Raw genomic sequence first — 22,608 nt, forward strand, 5'->3', positions numbered from 1 at the left:
CTCCTCCCAGTGGGACGTGCCTGGAACACCTCCCGAGGAAGGCGTCTAGGAGGCATCCAGTATAGATGCCCGAGCCACCTCAACTGGCTCCTCTCGATGTGGAGGAGCAGCGGCTCTACTCCGAGCTCCTCCCGGATGGCCGAGCTCCTCACCCTATCTCTAAGGGAGTGCCTGGCCACCCTACGGAGGAAGCTCATTTCAGCCGCTTGTATCCGGGATCTCGTTCTTTCGGTCATGACCCAAAGTTCATGGCCATAGGTGAAAGTTCATGGCCATAGGTGAAAGTTCATGGCCATAGGTGAAAGTTCATGGCCATAGGTGAAAGTTCATGGCCATAGGTGAAAGTTCATGGCCATAGGTGAGGGTTGGGTTGTTTTGATCTATTAAAAAAATTAAAGTTTATGGTTGTGACCAAAGAAAATGTGAAAAGGTTTAAGAGGTATAAGACGATATGTGAGGTGCTATAACTCCTGTTAAAAATGTAACCTGACTTTAAGGTTATTGGATCCTATATTCGTCAATAACACTGTGAATTAAACTCAAGTCAAAATGTTGTAAATCTTGTGCTGCTAACAAATGTTGCTCAAGCATGTAAAACATATTTTATTCAAGCTTCGAAATGTACACCCTAAAGTAAATCAACATTTAACGAGTGTTTATGAGAACTTCGACTTGTTGATGGTGCAAAGTAAAGACTTTGTGGCTCTTTTAGTTGGACTTTCTTTTAATCCAGCTCTAAAACAACCTGCTGTTGTGTCTAAATTCATCATTTTCTGACATCAAGTTGAGATCCACAGCATTGGGCCATGAATCTGGTAGCTGATGACAATCAGGATTTCTGAATAATTCACTAAATGTTTTTCTGCTACTGAAGAGTTGACCAGGGATTAGTCCCGACTAATGTTCAACATGACTTGGTTCAAAGATCAGTCAAAGTATCAAACTCAAGGTCCGTTTCTGTTTTAACCGCTAAGTGACACTAAGTGATGTTTATTGCTAACTGAGGTCACAAAATGAGAGAAATAAGTAACCTCAGCTGCAAGAAAACAGCTTGAGGAAAAGGCAATTAATGACTGTGTAGGTGTTGTATGGGAGGATGCTGCATCGTCAGCATTAGGTGCTAAAATGATGCAACTTACTGCTCCAAACTCTATCATAGGTTATGTGTCAGTAATAACTGATGATGTCTGATTTTAACTTTACACTAAACATCTCCAGAGTCAGGAGATAGACTGTGTCATAGACACATTTAGGTAGATTTTGAAGAATGTGTGACTAAATTAATAAATCTTTTCTCTTTGGAGGTGGTTTCTATCTCTTTAGATGAACTGGTTGTTATCATTCAGTAGGCTTCACATTTGTTATATTATGTTCATGGCCCCTAAGGGTCCTACTACTATAACATCTAGAGACAAATTAAGTTCATTCAGAATATCGGCGCTAAATCAACATACAAAATCAACTTTAAGCATCTGAGCTTCAGCTTCTATCGTGTCGCTGAAGCTTTAACCTGGGAAAAATATTTTCAGCTTCTCCTGTTTGCAGCCACCATGTTTCAACCAACTACTGAGCACCGAATAAGAGCTGTTAAGGTGATATGACATGACATAATGAGGTAAGAGATTTAGTGACATGACTCACTTGATGCAAGGTCCAATCTACTGCAGAGTCAAGGTGGTGCCACTGAAGCTTTGCAAGCTTTTTGTGGCTGCAAAGCTGAATATAGATGTCTGTTTAATGTATTTTATTAGGAATGAATAAAAATGCCAGTTTTCCTGTAAAGTAATGAAAAAGTAAACATGTTCTCTTTCTGTTCTCTGGGTTTTATAAACAGAACTAAGAAAATAATCGTTTTGTCTTTGGTATACAGAGAAGGTCACGGATGACTCAGGTCCTATTGCTGCCAAAGAAGCCCAAATCATCAGCCCTCCACCACCATGCCTGACAGTAGGAATGATGTGCTGGTGCTGATATGCTGTGTTTGTGGAGCTGTGCATACTTACTTTGGTGTCAACTATCCAGAGGACATTGCTCCAAAACATCCAGTGCCTAATTCAGATTCAACATTGCAAATCTTTCAAAAGTCCTGCCCTTCAACCCTTCTAACCGACCCATATGGTCAATATTGTTCTAATGGTCCTGCCGTGACCTTTTACAGTTACCATGTTGACTGAGGCCTGTGGAATCTGAAATGGAGCTCTTCTGTTTTTCATTTTTTTGTCATTTTGTACATTTATTGTCTGGCTTGAAGTGAAAATTAAAGTCCAGGTTAAACCATGACATATATGTTGATTTGAATTGATGTTGTTTAATGAAGCAAGAAGTTTCTCATTTGTTCATTTTAAAAATAACAGAACAGGGTCAGAACCTCAGGAGCAGGTGTGGCTTGTGTAAAATTGGACCAATATTGACTTCAGAGACTGGGGCCATAGATGACCTGTTTTATAGACTTATTGTGCATGGGTTCTCTCGTTAATGAACAATCTCAGATTATAAGAAACAAACAATAGACTAAAAAACAAACTTAAAAAACGAGTGAAAGCATCAAGATTGTCCAAAAGAATTCCTTATTCGCTTCACTTATTATCTAGTTAAAAAAGCAATAACTTGATTATTGAAATGCAGTCTGGACAACAGACATCCATACATGCTGACCCCTGACCTTTAAGGTATGGCTATTAAATAAATCACATGATCACTTTTGGATAAAATGCAGCGTTCCCAGACATCCAAGCACAGCAGCTGTTCAACAGGAACGTTGGAGAAAATCTGTACATCGCTTTTATCAGTCTGTAAGTTTTAGTTTTCTCCTGAAAAGTGAACAAAGAATCAAACATCTCAGTGACAGAACAGATCAAATATTACAGAACAATATAAACCAACTACACGTGGATTTCTGGTCAACAAACCCAATCAGATGAAACGTGGAGACGAAATCGCAAAAAACACAAACACGTTTTTCCTTAAACATGCCTGTCCCCACAAAAGAACGAGACAGCGAAGTAGAGAGGACTGACAGCGTAAATGTTCAGATGACCTCTGCAGGTCAAAGATGTGCTCGCCGCTGCCGCTATGTGTGCTTTGTTTTCCGGGTTACCGACGCAGAACGGTGAGGACGGTTGTTACCTGCATGACTCGTCACAGCTGTGCTCTCCTCCCAAACAAAGTGAACGTCACAGTTGTGTCCCGTTTGTGTTTTGTGCCCTCCCACGCGCACCCCACCACCACCCTCACCGCCTACTTGTAGAGCAGCGGGATCTGGCTGTTGTGACAGTGGTTGCGGCTCATCTTGCTGTCCGCAGGGTAGAGGCTGGACGAGTTGGAGAAGGAGGGCGGCAGGGAGTGATTGTCCGAGGTGGGGTTGGGGTAGCCCGGAGGAGGAAGCAGGGACTTGGGATCGGTCTGGGATGCAGGCGGCGGAGCATTGTGGTTCTGATTCTGGCCCGAGGTGGGTTGGCGGCGGTTGCGAATAGCCTGACGCTCGGCCAGCTGGTTGCGAAGTGCCGACACCCTCTCTTCTTTCTAAAAAAAACACAATGAGAGGAGACTTTTAATCTTTTCACAACCACAGAGTAGATTATTTGTTCATCTTTATTCTGTCCAAGTTATCAAACACTAAATATTGTTAAACTGCCTTTAGATGTTAAGGCATAAACATGGCAGACAGAATGACATCAGGAGAGCCACATGTCTGTGCAGAAATATTTAAAATACATTAAAGCTAAATGTGTGTAGGATATAACATTTAAACATACTGGTTTTAATGTCTACCAGCATATATAAAATGAACTGGAAGGTCCTGGTCCCGGCCCTAATTTTAACCCAAATATTAATCCACGTTGTTTGCTATTATTTTCAGGCAGCTTGTTGGTAACCCTAACTAACCTAGTAACCCTAACTTTAGACATGTCTATGGGTTAAAAACTGATCACAGTACATCGGGTTAAATTATTAGGTGTAATAACTTCTATCCTGCTAATCTGCTAACTGATATGAAGATCTTCAGCCTAGAGAACATAGAAGTGATCACTGTGTTTAGTCCAACTGTGGTCATCATGTAGTTTAGATTATTTCTGACTGAATGTGAGTACAGCAAACATCCATCAGGATGTTTCTGTGAGCAGTCTGTGAAGCCCCGGATATCTCCGTTGCCAACGTCAGTTTAGAGAAACAGCAAGAGGTTCTGATGGGAGAGTAAGCCAAAAGCTAATTGGACAGGGTCCAGTTCGGAAGTGGATTTCCAACCTGTTAAAACATGAGTCTAAGAAACCTGAGAGTTCCTGTCAGCGTCACCTTGGACCACCGAGTGTTCAGTGGGCCTGTGTGAGTTCTGTGTGTTGTATCTTTACCTCCTGGATGATCTTCTGCAGCTCCCTGTTCTCCCGCTCCAGCTGCCTGGACTTCTCCTCGTCGTTGTTGTTGGTGGACGATCCGGTCTTCAGAGTGTCCTGTTGCTCTGACTGCCACTCACCGCGGGTGATGAGACGTCGCATCTGCACCGCAGGGAAAGAGGAAGTCAACCAAGAACCCAATTAAAGAAACTCTGTAGGCTAAACTGCTCATGAATAATGCATGTCCTGGAAACACGTTGGTTTTGCAAAGATCACAGCTTTTCCTGGTATTTCCATTGTTTGGATCATTGTTAGGTCTGAAGTTTGCAAACAGGTAAAAACAGTGACACGTTGGCTCCAAATCCGATCCCAATAATGTAAAGTTAAACTGTATTAAGCTTTGATTCGGTTCTGTTGGCAAAAAGTGCTCAGTTTGGCGCTACATGTGTTTGTTGTGCCACATCTTCACAGTCTTTTTGTTTATGCATAAAATATTTTTCTTTAGAATATCTAATAGTTTTGCAGCAGCAACAAATGCACTTCATCTTGATATTGGAACATTATTTCTTACAAACAGAAAAATATTAGGCAGAGAAACATGCACTTCTCTCAAAAATCTGAATCTTCATACATTCAATCTGAACTTTGTTCTGACGTGTTTGACCTTCACTTTTTCTGAACTGTGAGCGACAGAGAGTTTGCCTCGTGTTTTCAGGGTATCAGTCACCTTCGGTACAAAAAGCACCACCAGAGTGATGTAGGCAGAGAAGACGATCGCCAGAGAGGCGAAGGCAAAGGAGGCGTCCTGCTGTGAAGACAGGATCATAGTCACCGGAGCCGTGATCAGGCACAGCACCTGCAGGACGAGAGGCAAGAGAAGTTGGAAACAAAGGAAGAAAATCACATCCATAAAAGCATAAGGCATCTGTTTATCATTCCAGAGAGGGCTCCCGAGTGAAAACAGCATTAAAAAGTCATGACAGAGGAGGCAACTGCGCACTGAAAATCACCTCGTTGTCTCATCGGAGCCTGAAGCTCACAGCTGAGCGGAGAGGAAGACGGTCCCCCTACAGACTCCATTAACTATTGACATCTTCATAAAACTGAAATGTGTGCCTCATAACATTAAACACACACTTTTAACTTGCCTCTCATTATGGGACCAAGTGATGAAACGAGCAAGCACGCTGCATTTATTGTCCTTATAAATAATTTGAAATGAAAGATAAATCTATTTTTTAATCAACAAATCAATACAGTTTCAGCTGATGCATGCTCAGGAACTCATTATAGTGGCTCTTTATTTATTATTCAGAGTCCAGCACAGTAAAAATGTCTGAATAACACACAAAGAATTGTTCGAAAGTGGTTCAAAGCTCCTCTGGATTTAAAAGTGGCAGAAACCACTTATTGTTTCCAGACATTTTACTTCCATTCCAAAGTCGCTCCATGTCAACCGTGTCAGGAAATGGCAGCAAATATTTCTCTAAAGTGGCTATGGAGAACATAATGACACCTATTTCAGCTGAAAGTGCATCCTAGGTGCCTCCAGTTCAGGTGATTCACTTGGTATCAGCAGCCCCTGAATAATGTTTGTGACAGAAGGCTGCATTTAGCGCTCTCCTGCAGAAGCCAAATTGCTGCATTTTTTAACTTTTTTCTACAAAAGGCCAAAACAAATCCATAGAAAACAATGTGCATCTAGTCATATAGACATGTGTATATATATATATATATATATATATATATATATATATACTGTATAGCTCACACTGTGCAGATTTCTGCCCATTATTTATGCTGAGGCATACAGCTGAACGCTGCACTCTCTGTGCATGAGCAGCAAGAGACCGCTTCAAAATAAAAGTTTGATTTTATTGATTTTTTTAAACAAATGTCTTCTAAGATAAACGTGTGATTGTGGTACAAGACAGTAGTTTGCATTGGCAGTGTTATGACTTAGACAGGAATGCATTCAGGGAGCTGTGTTCTGCAAGAAAACTGAACAACAGGCTGCTGCCTGTTTCTCTATCTTGTTTTGATCCAATCAGGAAGTTTAACATGTTGTTTTTGCATCAACATGAGGGAGGCTTAGGTTATCTGTAACTAACTCTCACCTCTGACGGTGGGCTATTTAAGCTTCTGCTAAAGGTCAAGTTAAATGTCTTCCAGCGGAATGGACTGGAAAGTGGCTCTTGGAAAGTAATCATTGAATTGCAGGCGTTGATGAACCCACCAACAGATATACTATGACCATTTTGTGCTATGAAGCAACAAAAAAGGGTACTTATTGCTGCTTCATTGTTGTTTGCCGTTCTACAGACTGCAGCAAAGCAAGGAAGCAGGAAAAGCAGATAGCAGCAGCCAGAGGCAGGAGTTTTAGGCATGATGGAGTTTCTCCTTGGACTCACGGCTACGTTGTAAATGGCCATCCCCACGGCTCGATGGTCATTGATCTTCTCAGTGGAGACAGACTTAGTCTCGTAAGCCAGAAAAATGCCCAGCAGTAGTAGCAGACCCTTGTAGCCATAAACCACACCTAAAAGAAGATAAAGAACAGTCAGAAAAAAAATGAAATGAATAAGCAGTAGAGGCAGTTACTTTAACAGGCATTAAAAAAATGAATGGGATGAAATTTTCTTACCAAAATAAATATTTTACTGAGTGGTTATGTTAAATAGGTCAGTTTCTTCCACAAAACGTTGCGCATTTAAACACACTAAGATTGCAAGAGTAAAGTTAAAAGGATTCAAACTGAATTTAAGTATAAGCAAATTGACATAGTTGCACATATATTTTACATGTGTTGAATAAAAATTGCTTAAAAACAGAATGCTAACATATGCCACATAACATGTTAGTATTATAGTCTGTGGTGGTAAAATCCAGGTTTTCCTTATAGTCTCTGCTTCTCTATGAAAGGTCATGTCAAGGTGACCTTTGCTGTTATACTTGAACATTATTCATTATTAACAGTTCATGCAGCAAATTATTGAGGGGTTAGTGAGTTTCAGCAGTACTTATGATAAATTAAGAAATGTTAGCATGCTAGCACGCTAAACAAAAATGCAACAGTTGTGACTTTTCCCCAAGAGTTAAAATAGTAATCGATGACTATTAGTATTTATACAGCAACACGACGAAGATTAAGTTTCATAAATTTGTGTGTCATTAGCTTTAGCTGTAGAAATTTACAGCATGAAGCATGAATTCTGACATGAAGAATGTGCTCAGAATCAATATGCAAGGTCTGGTGAATCTTTTGAAATGTTTGCTGATTTCTTGTGTGTCACACTAGTCAGAGTTAATAAATTAAAGTCTGTAGTTATTAGGCTCCTCTCCTGTGAAACGAGCTCCTAGTTTAGTCCGTGAGGCAGACACCCTGTCTACTTTTAAGATAGGCTTAAAACTCTCTCTTCTGATAAAGCTCATAGTTAGAGTGGCTTAGGTTATCCTGAGCTATCTCTGTAGTTATGCTGCTATAGGCTTAGGCTGCTGGAGGACACATTTTTCCTCAATCTGCTACTTTCTCCTACTACTCCCTAATTATGTAATATCTGCAGTTACTGCTCCCATTACTTTAATGTTCTGTCTCTGTTTTTACCTCATAGAAACTACATCTGACCTGGTATTCTGTACAGCTGTGACACAGTCATGGAGGGGGACATTGAATGAGCTACTGCTGCCAACAACTTCATGTTCTCTTCCTATTTGTGAGACACCTGTCACTGTTTTTCTGTGCTGAGCTCTCACGGTCTCCCACACAAAGCAACTGAAGGAGCTTTGCTGTGACTCTGTTTTGTACCCCATGTTTCCTTGCATGAATCTTACTACCGAATAAGAGTGTATCTGTTTAGCTGTGTTCCTACCCTAGAAAAAGCATTAACTCTTTACTTTTTATTTTACCAAAAGTGTTCCTGTCCTTTTATGGATGGGGTACACTGACCAGGTTCTGTTGGGACCAACGTCTCCTCATGCTTCCTCAGTTTGAGGGATTGCTTCACAGGTAACGGACCTATACGATGGGCTGGGTTTCCTTAGATAGAAAACCTTTTAACAGTTGGCATAGTTAGTGAACTTGACTGCATTGATTTATAACTAGGATAAAACTGGAATGTAAATAACTGTTTGCATATTTATGTATATAAATTGGATTTTTTCATATTTTAGTTTGCAAAATGCATTGAGACAACATTTTTTGTTATTGGCGCTTCCAGGTGTTTGCTAAGCTGGAAAGAAAACTTGAGAAAAAAACATGAGAAAATAAAAAGCCTTCAGCAGGGAAAAATTGCGCAGCTATTTTTACAGAAATTTGGTCTTCTTTCTTGTCAGTAATAATCAGACATGTTTATCCCCTGGAAGAGGAAACAGCTGATTGCTAATGTTGGTAATGTGTTTGCTAGGTAGGAGTCATGTAACAAATCCATAGTAGAGTATCTTATCTCCCTTAGGCAGCACATCTCTTTAAAAAATAAAAAAAACAAAGAGGTATAACAGCTGTTAATGGTGGCATTAGGAATATACAAGCAACTGAGTTCATTACTTTGGCAAAAATTTTGCATTTATTTCAAACTGAAACTACTAGAATCATTGAAGCTAGTTTTTTAATCTTGAAAAAGTGTATTTCTCTTTTTTCACTTCAGAATACTTGGAGTTTAAGGCTTTTGCACATTTTACATTGTAACCTGATGAACATTTCTTCTTTATTTCACAAATTAAGGCTATTTTTATAAGATATAAAACCAAAACACGCTATTAAATCTGTTTTTTTTAAAAGGTGTGTAATAAAAAAAGAAAAACAACTGAAATGTGTCCAGAGGCAAATATGATAACAGAGATGGGGGAAAATCTGTGAAAAATTTACGATCAACCCTTCCTCAGACTGCCCACTGTTTCCTGATTCAGCCTGAAATTAAAGCAGCATCTTTTCTTTCTGAGAAGGGGATGCTGTGGGGCATTGGCCCAGTTTGTGACCCACATTGTTTGAGTTTCAGCACTATTATACTTTCATAAGAGCAGCTACAAAATACAAAGGAGACACAGAGAGATGGAGAGGGACCTAGAAGAAGAAGAAGCAGAGGGTGAAAAGCTGGAGTGAAAAGAGGAATCAAACGTAAGGGGGCGTCAGGGGGCTTAGAGAAGGCTGTGATATGAGACCTGTTTAATTCAGAGTGAACGGCTGTGACGTGTGTGTCTGCATACGTCCATAGCAATAGATGCACAAAGCGAGCTCAGAGGAACTGTGAAGAAGAGAGGACAGATACCGAGCCACGTGTTCATCTTCTCTGAGCTGCAGTGCTCCAGCAGAGGCTGAATTAGGACATCCAGATCTTCTTTTGGGGCCTCCTTAGTGAACTTCTGCTCATATGGTGGACCCGGGAAGAGGGAAGAGCAGAGGAAGGATAAAGAAGATAGAGGAGAGAGAAAAACAGAGAGGGGGAGATAATAAGAAACGATGAGACAGCAGCGCGTTGGAGATGGAGACAAACATGCAACGTAAGCATAAACCTCATGACTGCAGGGTCGATCCCCTTGGGTGCATAGGTCCTTCCCACCAGTCAGATATGAATGACTGAATTAAAGGGATATCAGCTATCCAATAAATATGAAACATAAGGTAGAAAACTTCCATGTAAGGTTTGAATGGCATATCTTTGTCCTGCAATGTGTTTTTTTATCAGGCCCTTGGAAAAAACATGGAAAAAGTCTCTAAAATTGCAAGATAATTAAGTGGAGTTTACTTAAACTCAGTGTGGAGCAGATTTGTTAATCTCCAATTTATATGTTGGCTCAGTGATAAAAAGGCTGCTTTTTGTGACTTTAAATGATAAGCTGAGAAATTCATTTTAATGTGACAAATGTCCTGTACAATCCTACTTATAAACAAGCAAATCTGCACAGGGAAAAAGTATATTGGAAAAGATATAATAAAGTGCTCACACCCTTGAACTAATAATTTCTAAAAGCAGCTTTAACTTCAATGCTGTGAACAAACTTAACAGCAATAATAGTGAATCTGAGTAACCTGATATAAAATTATGAAATATGAGGAAACATCAGGAAAGTTTAGACCAATTACGTTTTTAAAGAAAGTCGTTCAACGATGATTATGAATTATGATAGTTAGATTATAAAGTAATCTATTAATTTGAACAACATGTTTCTTCTGACCTGAAGTGACACTAACAGCAGACCAGCCAGAGTCCTGATATGAACCTGACCGGGAATTTGTGCAGGGAGCTAAAGATTAGGGTGATGGCAAGGAGGCCTTCCAACCTCAGACGTTGAGCACCAATCAAAGAATAGCAGTGTAAATATGCAAAAAGGATTATAGCATATATCAGCTATTATAAGAAGGTTTGATTGTTGTAAGGCCAATAAAGATGTTTCCTCTGAATGTTGAGAAGGGCAAAAATACTGTTTGACATGCCATTTTTAATTAAAATGTTAATGAAAACATAAATTGTACATTTGCGCCCTTGCAAAACCATTCGACTTCATTGTGTTTTGCCTCTTTAAAATGTTTCAGATTTTTAGCAAACTGCAAAAATGTAGCTAGCACACTGGCATAAAAGCTAATGTACAAAATACTCAATTAAAAAAGTTTTTTTTAACAAAAAAATGATCCACCTCAGATAAGTTTTCCTTGAATGGGTGCAATAAGCAAAACATTCTTTTTGTCTTTGGAATTTAACTTCTGCATAACTTTAGCTGATTTCTTATGCCAATGGCATAAAATTGGCCTTGTTCTGCATTTTGGAAGGAATTGTCATTTTTTATGAGCAACCAGGGATCACAGGCAACATTTGTGTGCCTGTGATCCGTGGTCATGATGTACACGGCCATCACCACCACCACTGCAATCTGATTTCTGTTCTCATTCGTTTTCCATTCCCTTGGGATGGAAATGTCATCTGATATTGTTTTCCACTGGGCGATATTTTTCATCATTCACAAATCTAATACATTGCCTGTATAGGATGAAAATCACACAGGTGGAGTAATTTTATTTACAAACGACTTTCACAAAAGATAAAAATAGATCAGAACCATTGTTGAGGAAAAAGAAATCCAGTTTGTATATACACGATGGGAAACACATTCCCTTTGTGCTTTCTGGCATTTAAGGGCTTAAAATTTCAAAAGCATTTTAAAATTTCTTATTTATGATGAGAGCTAATGTTCTTAATGGCATTTAAGTCAAAAATGTGACAAAAATATGTTGATACATAATATTTCTATCCAACCCATCCAAGGAACAAAGGTGGAGGGGAAAACGACATGAACCCGGAGGGTTGATTGTTTCTATATGTGTACTTTATGCATACTTTAAACTGTTAACTTGGCTCAACCAAACTTGTTTCCTTTATTTAAACAAAGGACATATTAAGTCCAAAAGATATCTATAATGTACTGCTGGTTCCTCTGTTGTAGAAACTGAACTGATGTAATTTCTTTGTTTTCAAGCAGAGCTTTGAATATAAAAATGAAAAAACACTATTCTGCCAGTCACACCTCAGCGTCTAATTACTCAGAGGCTGATGGCAGCTGAAACGTCTGTGCAAATGGGCACGCAAAAAATGATCTCATCTGTCTCTCGTACTCTACCTCGACCGTGATGTGCAGAGGATCCACAATCTGCCAGATCATGAGTGACAGGAAGTCAATGCCCAGCAGCACTCCAACTGTTGCGTAGAGTTTCCACGGCTCCAAGGGTTGCTGTGTGAGTGGGAGCCAAAGACATGCACAAACACAAACACAAGAGTCATCACTATCCAAGGGCATCACTAGCCGGTCCACAAACAAAGACAAACTACCCGGACAAATAACACGACAAGCGTCCTTGTGATTTCTGGATGGCTGGGCACAAATTGTCTCTCTCAATGTGTGTCTCATCCAGGCGTACGTGAGTCTCCGAGAGTGTTTCAGGGAGCAGCAAGTGTCTGAGTGTGTTTCTGCAGGCGACACACAGAAAGCTGCAGTGGCTATATTTGCGCTGCCACCTGAAATCATTGTCTAAACACACAGAGACGAGACTGTGTTTGTGGGGACCCTGGCCCCGGTGTCGACCCTGTTAATCTTGACTTGAGCCATAATGGAAGCAGCACAAGCATGACTGAAAACAAGCCCCAGAAATAAGCCTCCTCTCCACAGATCTTTCTTTCCTTCATTCAAGCACAACGGCTTACTCACAGCACCTCTGACACAGCAGTGGTCATTCAAGCATGCCATCATTAAAACTGAGAAATAAAATAAAGGATGAAACACATTTACTCTGTCCTGGGTGCCACTACTCCTGAGCTGCAAGAAAAATGAGCTGAAATTGTGAAACTTTCTTTAAATAAGCACACTGAGCTCTCAGGGAAATTGCCCTTCTGTGGACTTGAAGGGAGCTGAAAGTCAACCTGATTCGACGTGCTTTAGCTCCAATAATAAATCCCTTGAGGTTGGATTTCTGCGTAGAACTTTAATACCCATCCATAAATTCATAAATACTCCATAAATGGCTTAATCTCTTATTCTTATGATTAGGTCCTAGAAATTCCCACAACACATTGCAGACTGGCAGAGTCCCAAAATGGCTCCAGGATACACTGTCTTTGAGTGGAGGGAACACACACCCACACTCACATAAATACACGGAAATGCAACGTCAGGCAGATGGGGGCACAAGATCTGTTTTTTACATGCGTGAATGTTGCATGTGGAGCTGCATGTGTCACAGTGAGTCCAACAACCAACAATTAGAAATTTACTGTATATAAAAGCCTCTAAGATCTTCAGCAAAGGATTTTTATTGCTACACATGCTCTGCAGCACAGCTCGGACCTGCTCTCCTTTGCTGCCTTTGCTTCTGCAGGGAGGCTAATCCCTCTGTGGTTCCAGTCAAGCAACACAATTAAGACTGAGCAGCTGGCAGAGGCTATTTACATGTAGCTGGAGGATATCGCCCTGCTAAAGCCAGCCGCTATGACTGAGCGACTGAAGGTGACCAGAGACGAGGCAACAACTCATTTGATTTTCATCGTGTGTCTAGGACATTCAGTCTACAATGACAGCTGTTTAACATCATCTGTCACTGGTTTTCTACAAGGTAAAAATTTACCGGCTGGTATGGAAAAATTACAGAAAACCACCAGACCCAAGAGTCATGCCATGCATGCTTCAATCACTGAGAGCCTAATTTAAGGACAAAGGCAGCCATATTGGGATTTTAGGTTGGCTACCCAGAATCCTTCAGATTTTTCAAATAGAAATGTCAACTTATGTTGGTATTGCAATTTAACATTTAACTTTGATTTTAAGTTCAGTTTAGATGCAACAATACAACAACAACTCACTTCATTTAGCATCTAATTGATGAAGAGTAGCAGACTCACAACAAGCTAACTATATTATTCTCAGTGATAAAAGCAGTGAAGCAGCTGAGAGGAAAGGTCCGAATAGGAAACTGACATGTATGTCTCTGACGGCCAGCAGAGGTCATAGGCAGTGGCGTCAAGGTTGAAGCGATACGATTATCAGGCAGTTCAATGCTGAGCAAGTTCACAAACTGGCCTCATTTAAACCCAGGATGGAACCAGTTCCAACGTCCTTTGGTCAGAAGACGAAATGTTTGGGGAATCACTGCACTGCATCGCTCTAAATGTTCCTGCTGCTCCACTATCATTTCAACCTTACTACTCATGCATACCTTCTTCTTGTCCTTCTTCTCGTCCTTCTTGGTGAAGACCGTGTGGACCCACCAGATCTTGGTGAACATGCTGCCATAAGCGAGGCTGAATCCAAGGCCGAGGAGCCACAGACGGAACTGCAGGAGAGAAATGAAAAAAGGTATTATATTTATTATTTAAAGATGCTGTTATGCTTTGGGACATGGGAACAATGAAGAATGGGACAAGTGAACATGTAAACACAGAGCTGATAAACTGTTTGGACACTGAAGAATTTATCGATTGTTCAGTTTCATTGCAGGAAGATACTGACCACAGTTAGGAAGATTTAAACACAGCTCTTCATTCTCCAACCAACTTCCTGAGGTCTGAAACTCTGGACCTTCTTCGACAGCTTGGAAGGACTTCTTACATATGCTGAGTACTTATTGGCTCATTTTACTTCACTCTGATTGTCTCAAACTGACGGCTGAGAAATCAGGCGGATACTTTTGTTAACCACACTCTGTGAACTAGTGAACTAGTACTAGTTAATTAGTCAGTCTGAAAACTGTCAAGTCAAACGTTCAGGAATATTAAACATCAATATCTGGACAGCTTACAGGACAACACTTAATCCATGTAGCAGAAGTTTTTTGTTTTAAAAATGACCCAAGTTAGGAACATCCTTCTGACTTTTGTACAACTAAAAAACCTTACATGCCAGATGTATTTAAAGACGCAGCACAGGTAGAGAACACAAAGCCCCTGCAGGGTAGGCATTCTGGGTCTTAAAGCTGCTGGGATTTAAGATTTTTCTTTAAAATCAGCCATTCAGAGAATAAAGAGAACCACTGTACTGAAGATATTTGGTACTGGGAGAACCAACTTGGTTAAAGCCGCCTTGTGTTCATGGACTTCAAAGCAGCGTTCCTATGTTGAACTAAGTTCACCTTGGGATTCACTGGAATGGAATGGGTCACTGGGGAGAGGGATGTCTGGGTATCCTGTTACCCAATGTGTTGCTAATGTTGAAAATATCACCACCTGTTGGCACAACATGGCTAATTTTGTGTTTTAGTTGCAATATCTGAATCCTGAAAGGTGTTTTTGTACAAATGGAGAAAAACATATTTGCAGGCATGTATCTGATGAGGTGTAGCTAAGGTCTTAATTGTCTTGGTTGCATATTATCAGGAAATTTTATGTGCACTTGTTTACATTGTGATATTTTTAAAATACTGCAGGTCAAGGCATTCCTTTCTTAACTGATAGACAGACAGTGTCTAAGTGGTATCAGCAGGGAGAGGAGACGATTTTGAGGAGATGAAGAGATTTGAGGAGCAGAGAGGAAGAAGGGCAGAAGGTGAGAGGCAGAACAAAGCATGAGGGAGAATAACTGGACAGGGACAAAGAGCTGAGAAACAACAGAAATGGAAATTTCCCTTTTCGCCTCCACTACACAAAGGCTCAACATGGGTGACACACACATACTCCCACTCCTCATTAGAGCTGGGATCCTGACGTCTGAGCTTTGCTGGCAGACAGGAACTTACAGCTTCTGTGCTGAGTATCAAAATACTTTCAAAAAGCCAACAAACGTAACAGGGTGTAAAGTTTTGATATGCTTCATGTGTACATGCTCAGAATCCCAAAGAACTGCTGACAGGTATGCAGGTTTCTGTTTGTTGCTGTGAGGATGTTGTTTTAATAAAAACCTGAAAAATGCTAAATCCTTTAAATTAAATGTTAAAAGTCGGTTTATAGCAACTGAAAAAGCTGAAATCTCCAGCTGAGACCTGAAATTTGAAAAGATACCAAATATGCCAGAACAGATTTAGGAGAACTGAGGAGAAAATGGTTTAACATGTATGTATTCATATCAGAATAAACACTGGGCTTAAATTAAAGGCTCAAAGGTCATAAAATAAACATGTGACTGTCAGTCACTATGGAGAACAGTGACATTTCAAACCCCTGACCTAATTAAACTCAAATAAAACCACATATCAATGAGCATATTTTATGAAAACTGGTTTAAACTCTTGATGACCTCAGTGATAAAACAGAATAACCTTCCTCTTGCAGTGTTTTGTAAAAGCAAAATGGATGAAAAAGTCGTTTTACTGACTGGCATCAGACTGAACAGTTATTTCTCAACAGAAACAGGGCTGGAACAAGAGCAAGAAATTCAATTTATTTCCTATTATGGCTAACTCTTACAAAAGATGATTAAAAAGCCTTAAAATGAATTAATCTTAACTTACAGTGGCACAATCTGAAATTAAAAACTTTACAAAAATGCAAGCTGTAATTTGAGTGAAAGTATTCAGCAGGAAGAAAATGGGTCCCTTTCAGTTGATTGACTCAGTACAACACATGAATTATGGGATATCACACCCCTGCGTCTCCTGGCTGTAGCTGCATCTAATCACGCCTTCTAGGCAAATGACGTGATGATGGCAGGTGACAGGTCCTCACCTGCACTATATTCCCGTCTGTCGTCACCGTCTTTACTCCGTTCTTACGCTCATCACCTCACTGAGAACACCTTCTTCCTGGAGTCAGGCTAGCCCGCTGCTGCTGCTTAGCTCTGGGTTTTGTGAGACTACTTGGAGACAGCTCGGCAGCTTTTGTTGGAGCTAGCCACTGCTGCCTGCTGGTAAGACTCTTCAGAAGTCTTCAGTTCGTCCCTGTTCTCAGGGGCGCAGCTTCTCGCTTCCTGATAAGAACCAGTACAAGGCTCCCGTCTGTCTGGGGTTCGTTCACGTTCAGAGGACACTGTCTCCACCTTCGTCCAGCTGGGCAGACCACATGAAATATGTTGATGGGTTAGCAGAAAATGAGGAGGATGCTCAGTCTCGTCTTTAAATGAACCCCCTCCAGGGAGACGAGGACGTGCTGGACAGCGGCATAGATGTTCATGGTCCTCTGACAGGTAGGACAGAAAAGGTCTTTTCAAATCTGTCCTACTTAGGTAACATCAGATCGTTGTTCTGGAGACGTTGGGATCCTACCACCAACACACAGTGAGGACAGCATCGGTGGTAGAACAAACTAGGATCCGTGTCCAGCTTAGTAAAGAAGAAGTTGAGAATTACTAAATAAAATCTCCTAAAACTTCCTACCAATTTTAAATACGTGTATAGAAAAACAAACAAAAAAAGGTTTTAAAGGCATTTTTAGGGGTGCCAATCATTGTGCCGTTTGTTTTGTTTAAAGTTATTTCTGAATATGCAGTTTCCCCCTCTGAATAAATGTAATCTAATTAAAGACAGTATTTATCTGATATTTTCAGATTATGCCACTGCAACAAATTTATTTTAAGGCTTTATTCACATCTTTACCAGTGGTGCCATTAAATGTGACTGACACTGGAGTTTTATGGTAGAACCTTGATGATGAAAGTAGTGGTCACTCACCTATCTAGGTCACCAAATTTTCTACTTTAAATCAAGGAGTCTGTGTCTTTTTAGGCTTTAACACATTTGTGCAAATACAACTGAGCCCTCTTGCTAGCCAGATTTTCTGTTTTAGTCTATCTGCTGTTCCAGTAAGGCAGGGATAATGCAGGTTGGCACAAGGTATGCTGTATTTTTTAAGAAAGTACAGAAAACTTCTTATTAAAGGCATTAAGAGAATTAAAATCCCATATGTTGGTCTGTTACACTTGTCAGGACCATATTTCAGGGAATGTGATACAATGCAGCACACTGCCTTCTCCTGTCTCTGCTTTGGTGGTGTTTTCCCCACAGTGCACCCTGTCGCAGATGTATTCACACTGCTGTGAGGACATAGACTGACCGGAGCACACTAAGCTACAGTTGGAGATCGGAGATGAACAGAACACAAAGCTCCAAATCAAACTGAGCAGAACCACATAGAGACTGTTACACCGAGCTGAAGCTAATATCAGCGAAATTAATTATGTGTTGAACCAAGATAATATAAACCATCCCTGAAGTACGTCAGATTTCAACAATTTCACAGTGCGTTGCTTTGAGGTGGAGAAATTTCAGTCATGCTGTTATCGTCTCATTATCTGTCTCTCACATATAAAAATAATTACACTCGTGTCCTAAAAGGTAAACTTGATTATAACTTCTTTTACCCTTGCTGTGTGGATAAAAATTACTCGTTGGTTTTAGGAGTCAGAAGAGAATGGTCAGGCAGGTTTAAGATGATAAAAAGGCAACAGCACCACTAAGAAACCGAGATCATTGCACATTACAATCCCTGAATGCACAACATGTGGAACGTTGAAGCAGATGGCCTACAAAGATAGAAGACCACAGCAGGAGCCACTCCTGTCAGCTAGGAGCAGGAAACTGGGGCAGCAGCTCACACAGGCTCAACAAAACTGGACAAAAAGACACTGTTTCATGAGCATGAAACTCCAAGCATAAAAACCTCTAAGCAATGTTTCCTTAAATTTATGATTGAAATAATTAAGACAGAGTTAAGACAGAAAGGGGTCCAACACAGTACTAAGAAGATGTACCTAATAACGTGGTTGGTGAGTGCACACCTTACTTGAATGATCAAATCATCCAATAATAAAAGAAATCCTTCTGATTGTTTAAATGATAACTAATTTGATATTCTGCTTCCCATCCTGGAGATTCCACAAAGAACAAACAGAACTGTGTTGATGCGGCTGAACAGGAACCCAGCAAACATCTGCAGCCTCATAAAAGCTCTGTAACAGATCTGGAACTGATGGATTAACAGCAGGGAGCAGAGCTTACTTTAGTCAAATGAAAGAGCCAGAGATTGAAAAAGACAATTGATTGGTTGCTATGGCAATACCAGCCTTTCCTGGGGTGTGGGTGGGTGGGGTCCAATGGCGGGGACAAGAAACACAAGCCTGAAACTGACATGAACTGAGTGAAAATGATAAGCTGATGTCGAGGTAACCTGGGTAACTGGCTTTAAATTGGTCTTCTACATTCCCATCCAGTGTGATAAAGAAGGCCCTCAGTTTCCTTTTGAGGTGATATCATTTCAGGCAGTCTAGGAGTTATCTTGTAGCACGGAGTCGTAGGCTTGTTGTCAGTGTGGTGCATGTTATTGGTCAGTTCCTTTGTGGAGGTTCTTCCAGTCAGATCTTCTGAGTGGCTCTTCTCCAGTTGCAGCTGGTCCATCAGTTTCTCCATCCAGCAGAAGTGGATCAGTTCAGGCCCGTGTCGTACTTGAGACTCTGTCCCAGATGTCCGCTACCATGATGTCTATTGATTGTTGCTGTTTTGAGCTCTAAGGTTTTGTTATTCTTCTGGCTTCTGCTGTGTCTAATGTCTAGTTTGCCTCCCGAGGAAAGCAATAAGGAGTTCTTTGGCGTCCTGCATCAGAAAATATTTCTTCTGAATGGTGCTGTCCAGGTTGATTCCTGAACCGAACCATTTGGTTTTGCCTTTGGCCATCTTAATGTGCAAACTCGAGATTGCTTCTCTGGTTTACTGGCTAACCAAGGCTGAGTGTGTCATAAAAGTCTCAATATTATCGCCACCTACTGCAACAACATGGGTATTACAACACATCTGTTGCCATTTCAGAGCAAAAAGAGAAAAAATATCAGAGTAATGCAGGGATTTTGTTACCTTGGTAACATCTTATTAGAAGATGTGAAATCAGATAGATAGATAGATAGATAGATAGATAGATAGATAGATAGATAGATAGATAGATAGATAGAGAGATAGAGAGATAGAGAGATAGAGAGATAGAGAGATAGATAGATAGATAGATAGATAGATAGATAGATAGATAGATAGATAGATAGATAGATAGATAGATAGATAGATAGATAGATAGAGAGATAGAGAGATAGAGAGATAGAGAGATAGAGAGATAGAGAGATAGATAGATAGATAGATAGATAGATAGATAGATAGATAGATAGATAGATAGATAGATAGATAGATAGATAGATAGATAGATAGATAGATAGATAGATAGATAGATAGATAGATAGATAGATAGATAGATAGATAGATAGATAGATAGATAGATAGATAGATAGATAGATAGATAGATAGATAGATAGATAGATAGATAGATAGATAGATAGATAGATAGATTCATGAAACCTCTGTCTTAAATCAGTAAGAACAGATGCCTGTAAAGCCTTCTCCTCTTCATCATGCCCTCTGGCTCCTCTCCAACCCCTCCCACTCATTCTCTCTGTTTCTTCCTCCTGTTACCTGGCAGACGACGGGAAACTGTGGTCTGTTGACGTGGTACCGATCAATCCCCAGCGGGAACACTGCAGCCAGCGCCATCATGCAGCCCACTGCTGTCATGTTGTTCAGATAGGGCTGAGAGTTCTGGATGTACCTGCAGCAGCAACAGATTCACACAGAGCAAGAAGAACGTCAGCTGCATGTAGGAAAACTGGTTCCTGCTTGAAGATAAGATTAGGGCATATGAAAGTAAACAACAGTTAAATGAAATAATCAGAATTTTTGTTAACCGTTTCTATTTTTTATTTTACTGGTTTCATCTGGTTGTCTTTCGTCACTCTGAGAAAAGGGGCAGAATATGGAAAGACTCCGGGGTTTCTCCTCTGAAGTGTGATTTTCAGGCACAAGCCTAATTAGTGTTGACAGAAGGCGACATATTGTCTGTACAACAGGACAATTTCAGGTGAAACACAATTTTTTTCCAAAAAGAAAATAAAATGTGTTATGTTTTCTGCAAACACCCCAGAGAAGCAGAAGACATTAGTTTTCCTAATTAACTCTGAATTAGCCCATACCTCCACAGCACTGATGAGCTGCTTTCACTGCATCACAGCTGATCACACAGACAGAAACTATTCAGAAATAAAGGCTTCTTCTTGTACAGGATGATGAATTTAAATACAAGTAAATCTGTGAATAGAAGCAAGATTACACTATAAACCAGCAGGCTTTGACTCACTAAGAAAATGGGCAGCTTAGAATATGTCACACCCAGAGACACATAATGATGCTAAATTCAGAACAATTTTTAATTTGTGCCAAAGCTTCTTATTGATTAGAGAGATGTTGTTATCACGTGTCTGCTGGAGCTTCCTGAAGTCACTCAGATCAGTGGATAAGGGTTTCTTTTTGAAATAGATGATGGATGTTTGATGTGATGTCATAAAAATCACGGGCTGTCACTTTGTACTCCATACGGTCTGAAGAAAATATGGACTTGGCCGTTATTCGGGTGCTTCATCTTAACCTCAAAGAAATATTTCCCGCCACTGATAAATATAATAACCCACCTTTTCTCTGACAGCCTGACAGGTACAGACTAGATTTAAACTGCAGACTGAAAGGCTCACAAATTTTTCCCGTCCCCCGGCAACTAGAAGAGCTGAGCATGGGAGCAATTTGGAGGTGTGGGCGCTTCTCCCGAGCTGGGAAAGACCTGTTGCTATGTGCAACATGCCTGACCTAGCATAGAGAAAATATCCTCATCCTGTTGGTCGATGCCACATTGGTGTTTGGCTGTGAAGTGTTGGAATGACGTACATGGATATAAGAATATCTTATCTTCATATTATTTTAGAAACCATGCGAAGCTGTGTCAAAGTGAGACGAGCTCTGAGAAAATACTGCTCAGTCTGTGCAAATCATTTGTTTTTATGTCTCAACCTTTTTATTTTCCACTCTTCTCGACCTCCGTCTCTAAAATCAGAAGAATGTTTTGTCTCTTGGCGTTTTCAGATCTGTGCTCCATATGAGGGGTTAGATGCAAGCTTTCAGCATAATTAAACAAAAATTAATTAATATCAGAAAGAAAAGATACAGAGGGCATTGGATGGGGTTTGCAGCTATCTCTGTCTGTTTACCAAATCACCTCAATCCAAGCAATATTAAAGTTATATCGGAGCTCAGAACAACTGATTTAAGACATAAACTTATCCAACCATGCATGCATTCTGCACAAAGGATTGGCTCTGCAGCTCCTGCTCATCCCACAGCACAGAGTTGGACTTTTAATCCTTCCTCCCATTGACCTTCCCTCGCGCAGCCCTCAGGCTACGCTGCTTATTTACTGTACAGCACGTATGCAAACACACATTAGCATATAAACACATTTGCTGATGAATGCTGACCTTAATCCAACCTTTTAATACTTCTAAAATAACCCCAAATTCTCTCAATTTTTGATCACCTAATCCTCTTCCCTGCAGCTGATTTTTTTTTTCTAACAGACATTCCTGCGACTTTATTATAATTTATCCAGGAAAACCATTATATTTCTATTTGTATGATGGACTTTTATTTTCAGAGCAACTCTTCATCTGATTCAACAAAACAGCAACAGATCAGCGTTTAATGTGTAAAATGTGTAAAATAAACCCCAGTAAAGACATAATTTCTCACCTAGAAAACAACATGCAAAGGTCAGGCTTTCTGTTTGTTTTGTCATTTTGTTGGAAGTCATTATTAAATTGCAACACATGGATATTCTGCAAACCTGATAAGGTTAATATGCTGGTAGGCTCATCTCCGACAACAACTCTGTAACATTACTTTGATGTTATGAACCGTTGTGTCGAAGCTGTCGCCCATTTATTGATAAGTGAGATCACTTTGTTTTGTGATGTTATTAATACTCCTGTTTTATGGTTATTCTGACAAACTAAGGTT

General features: G+C 40.2%; 1 protein-coding gene and 1 long non-coding RNA gene across 2 annotated transcripts in view; one reads left to right on the forward strand and one right to left on the reverse strand.

Moving 5' to 3' along the window:
* Positions 1-225: 225 nt before the first annotated feature.
* Positions 226-2,931, forward strand: LOC124866230. Its single transcript, XR_007037755.1, has 2 exons — positions 226-258; positions 339-2,931. It is a non-coding gene; the product is annotated as an uncharacterized LOC124866230 (long non-coding RNA).
* Positions 2,428-22,608, reverse strand: part of gabbr1a (gamma-aminobutyric acid (GABA) B receptor, 1a) — a 135,957-nt gene continuing 115,776 nt past the window's right edge. Inside the window, exons 17-24 of the mRNA XM_047361922.1 lie at positions 20,185-20,317; positions 14,026-14,142; positions 11,940-12,050; positions 9,596-9,689; positions 6,743-6,870; positions 5,059-5,187; positions 4,350-4,493; positions 2,428-3,522 (exon numbers count right to left, since the gene is read on the reverse strand). Of these exons, the coding sequence (XP_047217878.1) occupies positions 3,238-3,522; positions 4,350-4,493; positions 5,059-5,187; positions 6,743-6,870; positions 9,596-9,689; positions 11,940-12,050; positions 14,026-14,142; positions 20,185-20,317 (1,141 nt within the window). The 3' untranslated portion in view covers positions 2,428-3,237. The remainder of the gene's footprint in view (positions 3,523-4,349; positions 4,494-5,058; positions 5,188-6,742; positions 6,871-9,595; positions 9,690-11,939; positions 12,051-14,025; positions 14,143-20,184; positions 20,318-22,608) is intronic.

The sequence above is a fragment of the Girardinichthys multiradiatus genome, chromosome 3 (assembly GCF_021462225.1).
Source record: "Girardinichthys multiradiatus isolate DD_20200921_A chromosome 3, DD_fGirMul_XY1, whole genome shotgun sequence".
Lineage (NCBI taxonomy): Eukaryota > Metazoa > Chordata > Actinopteri > Cyprinodontiformes > Goodeidae > Girardinichthys > Girardinichthys multiradiatus.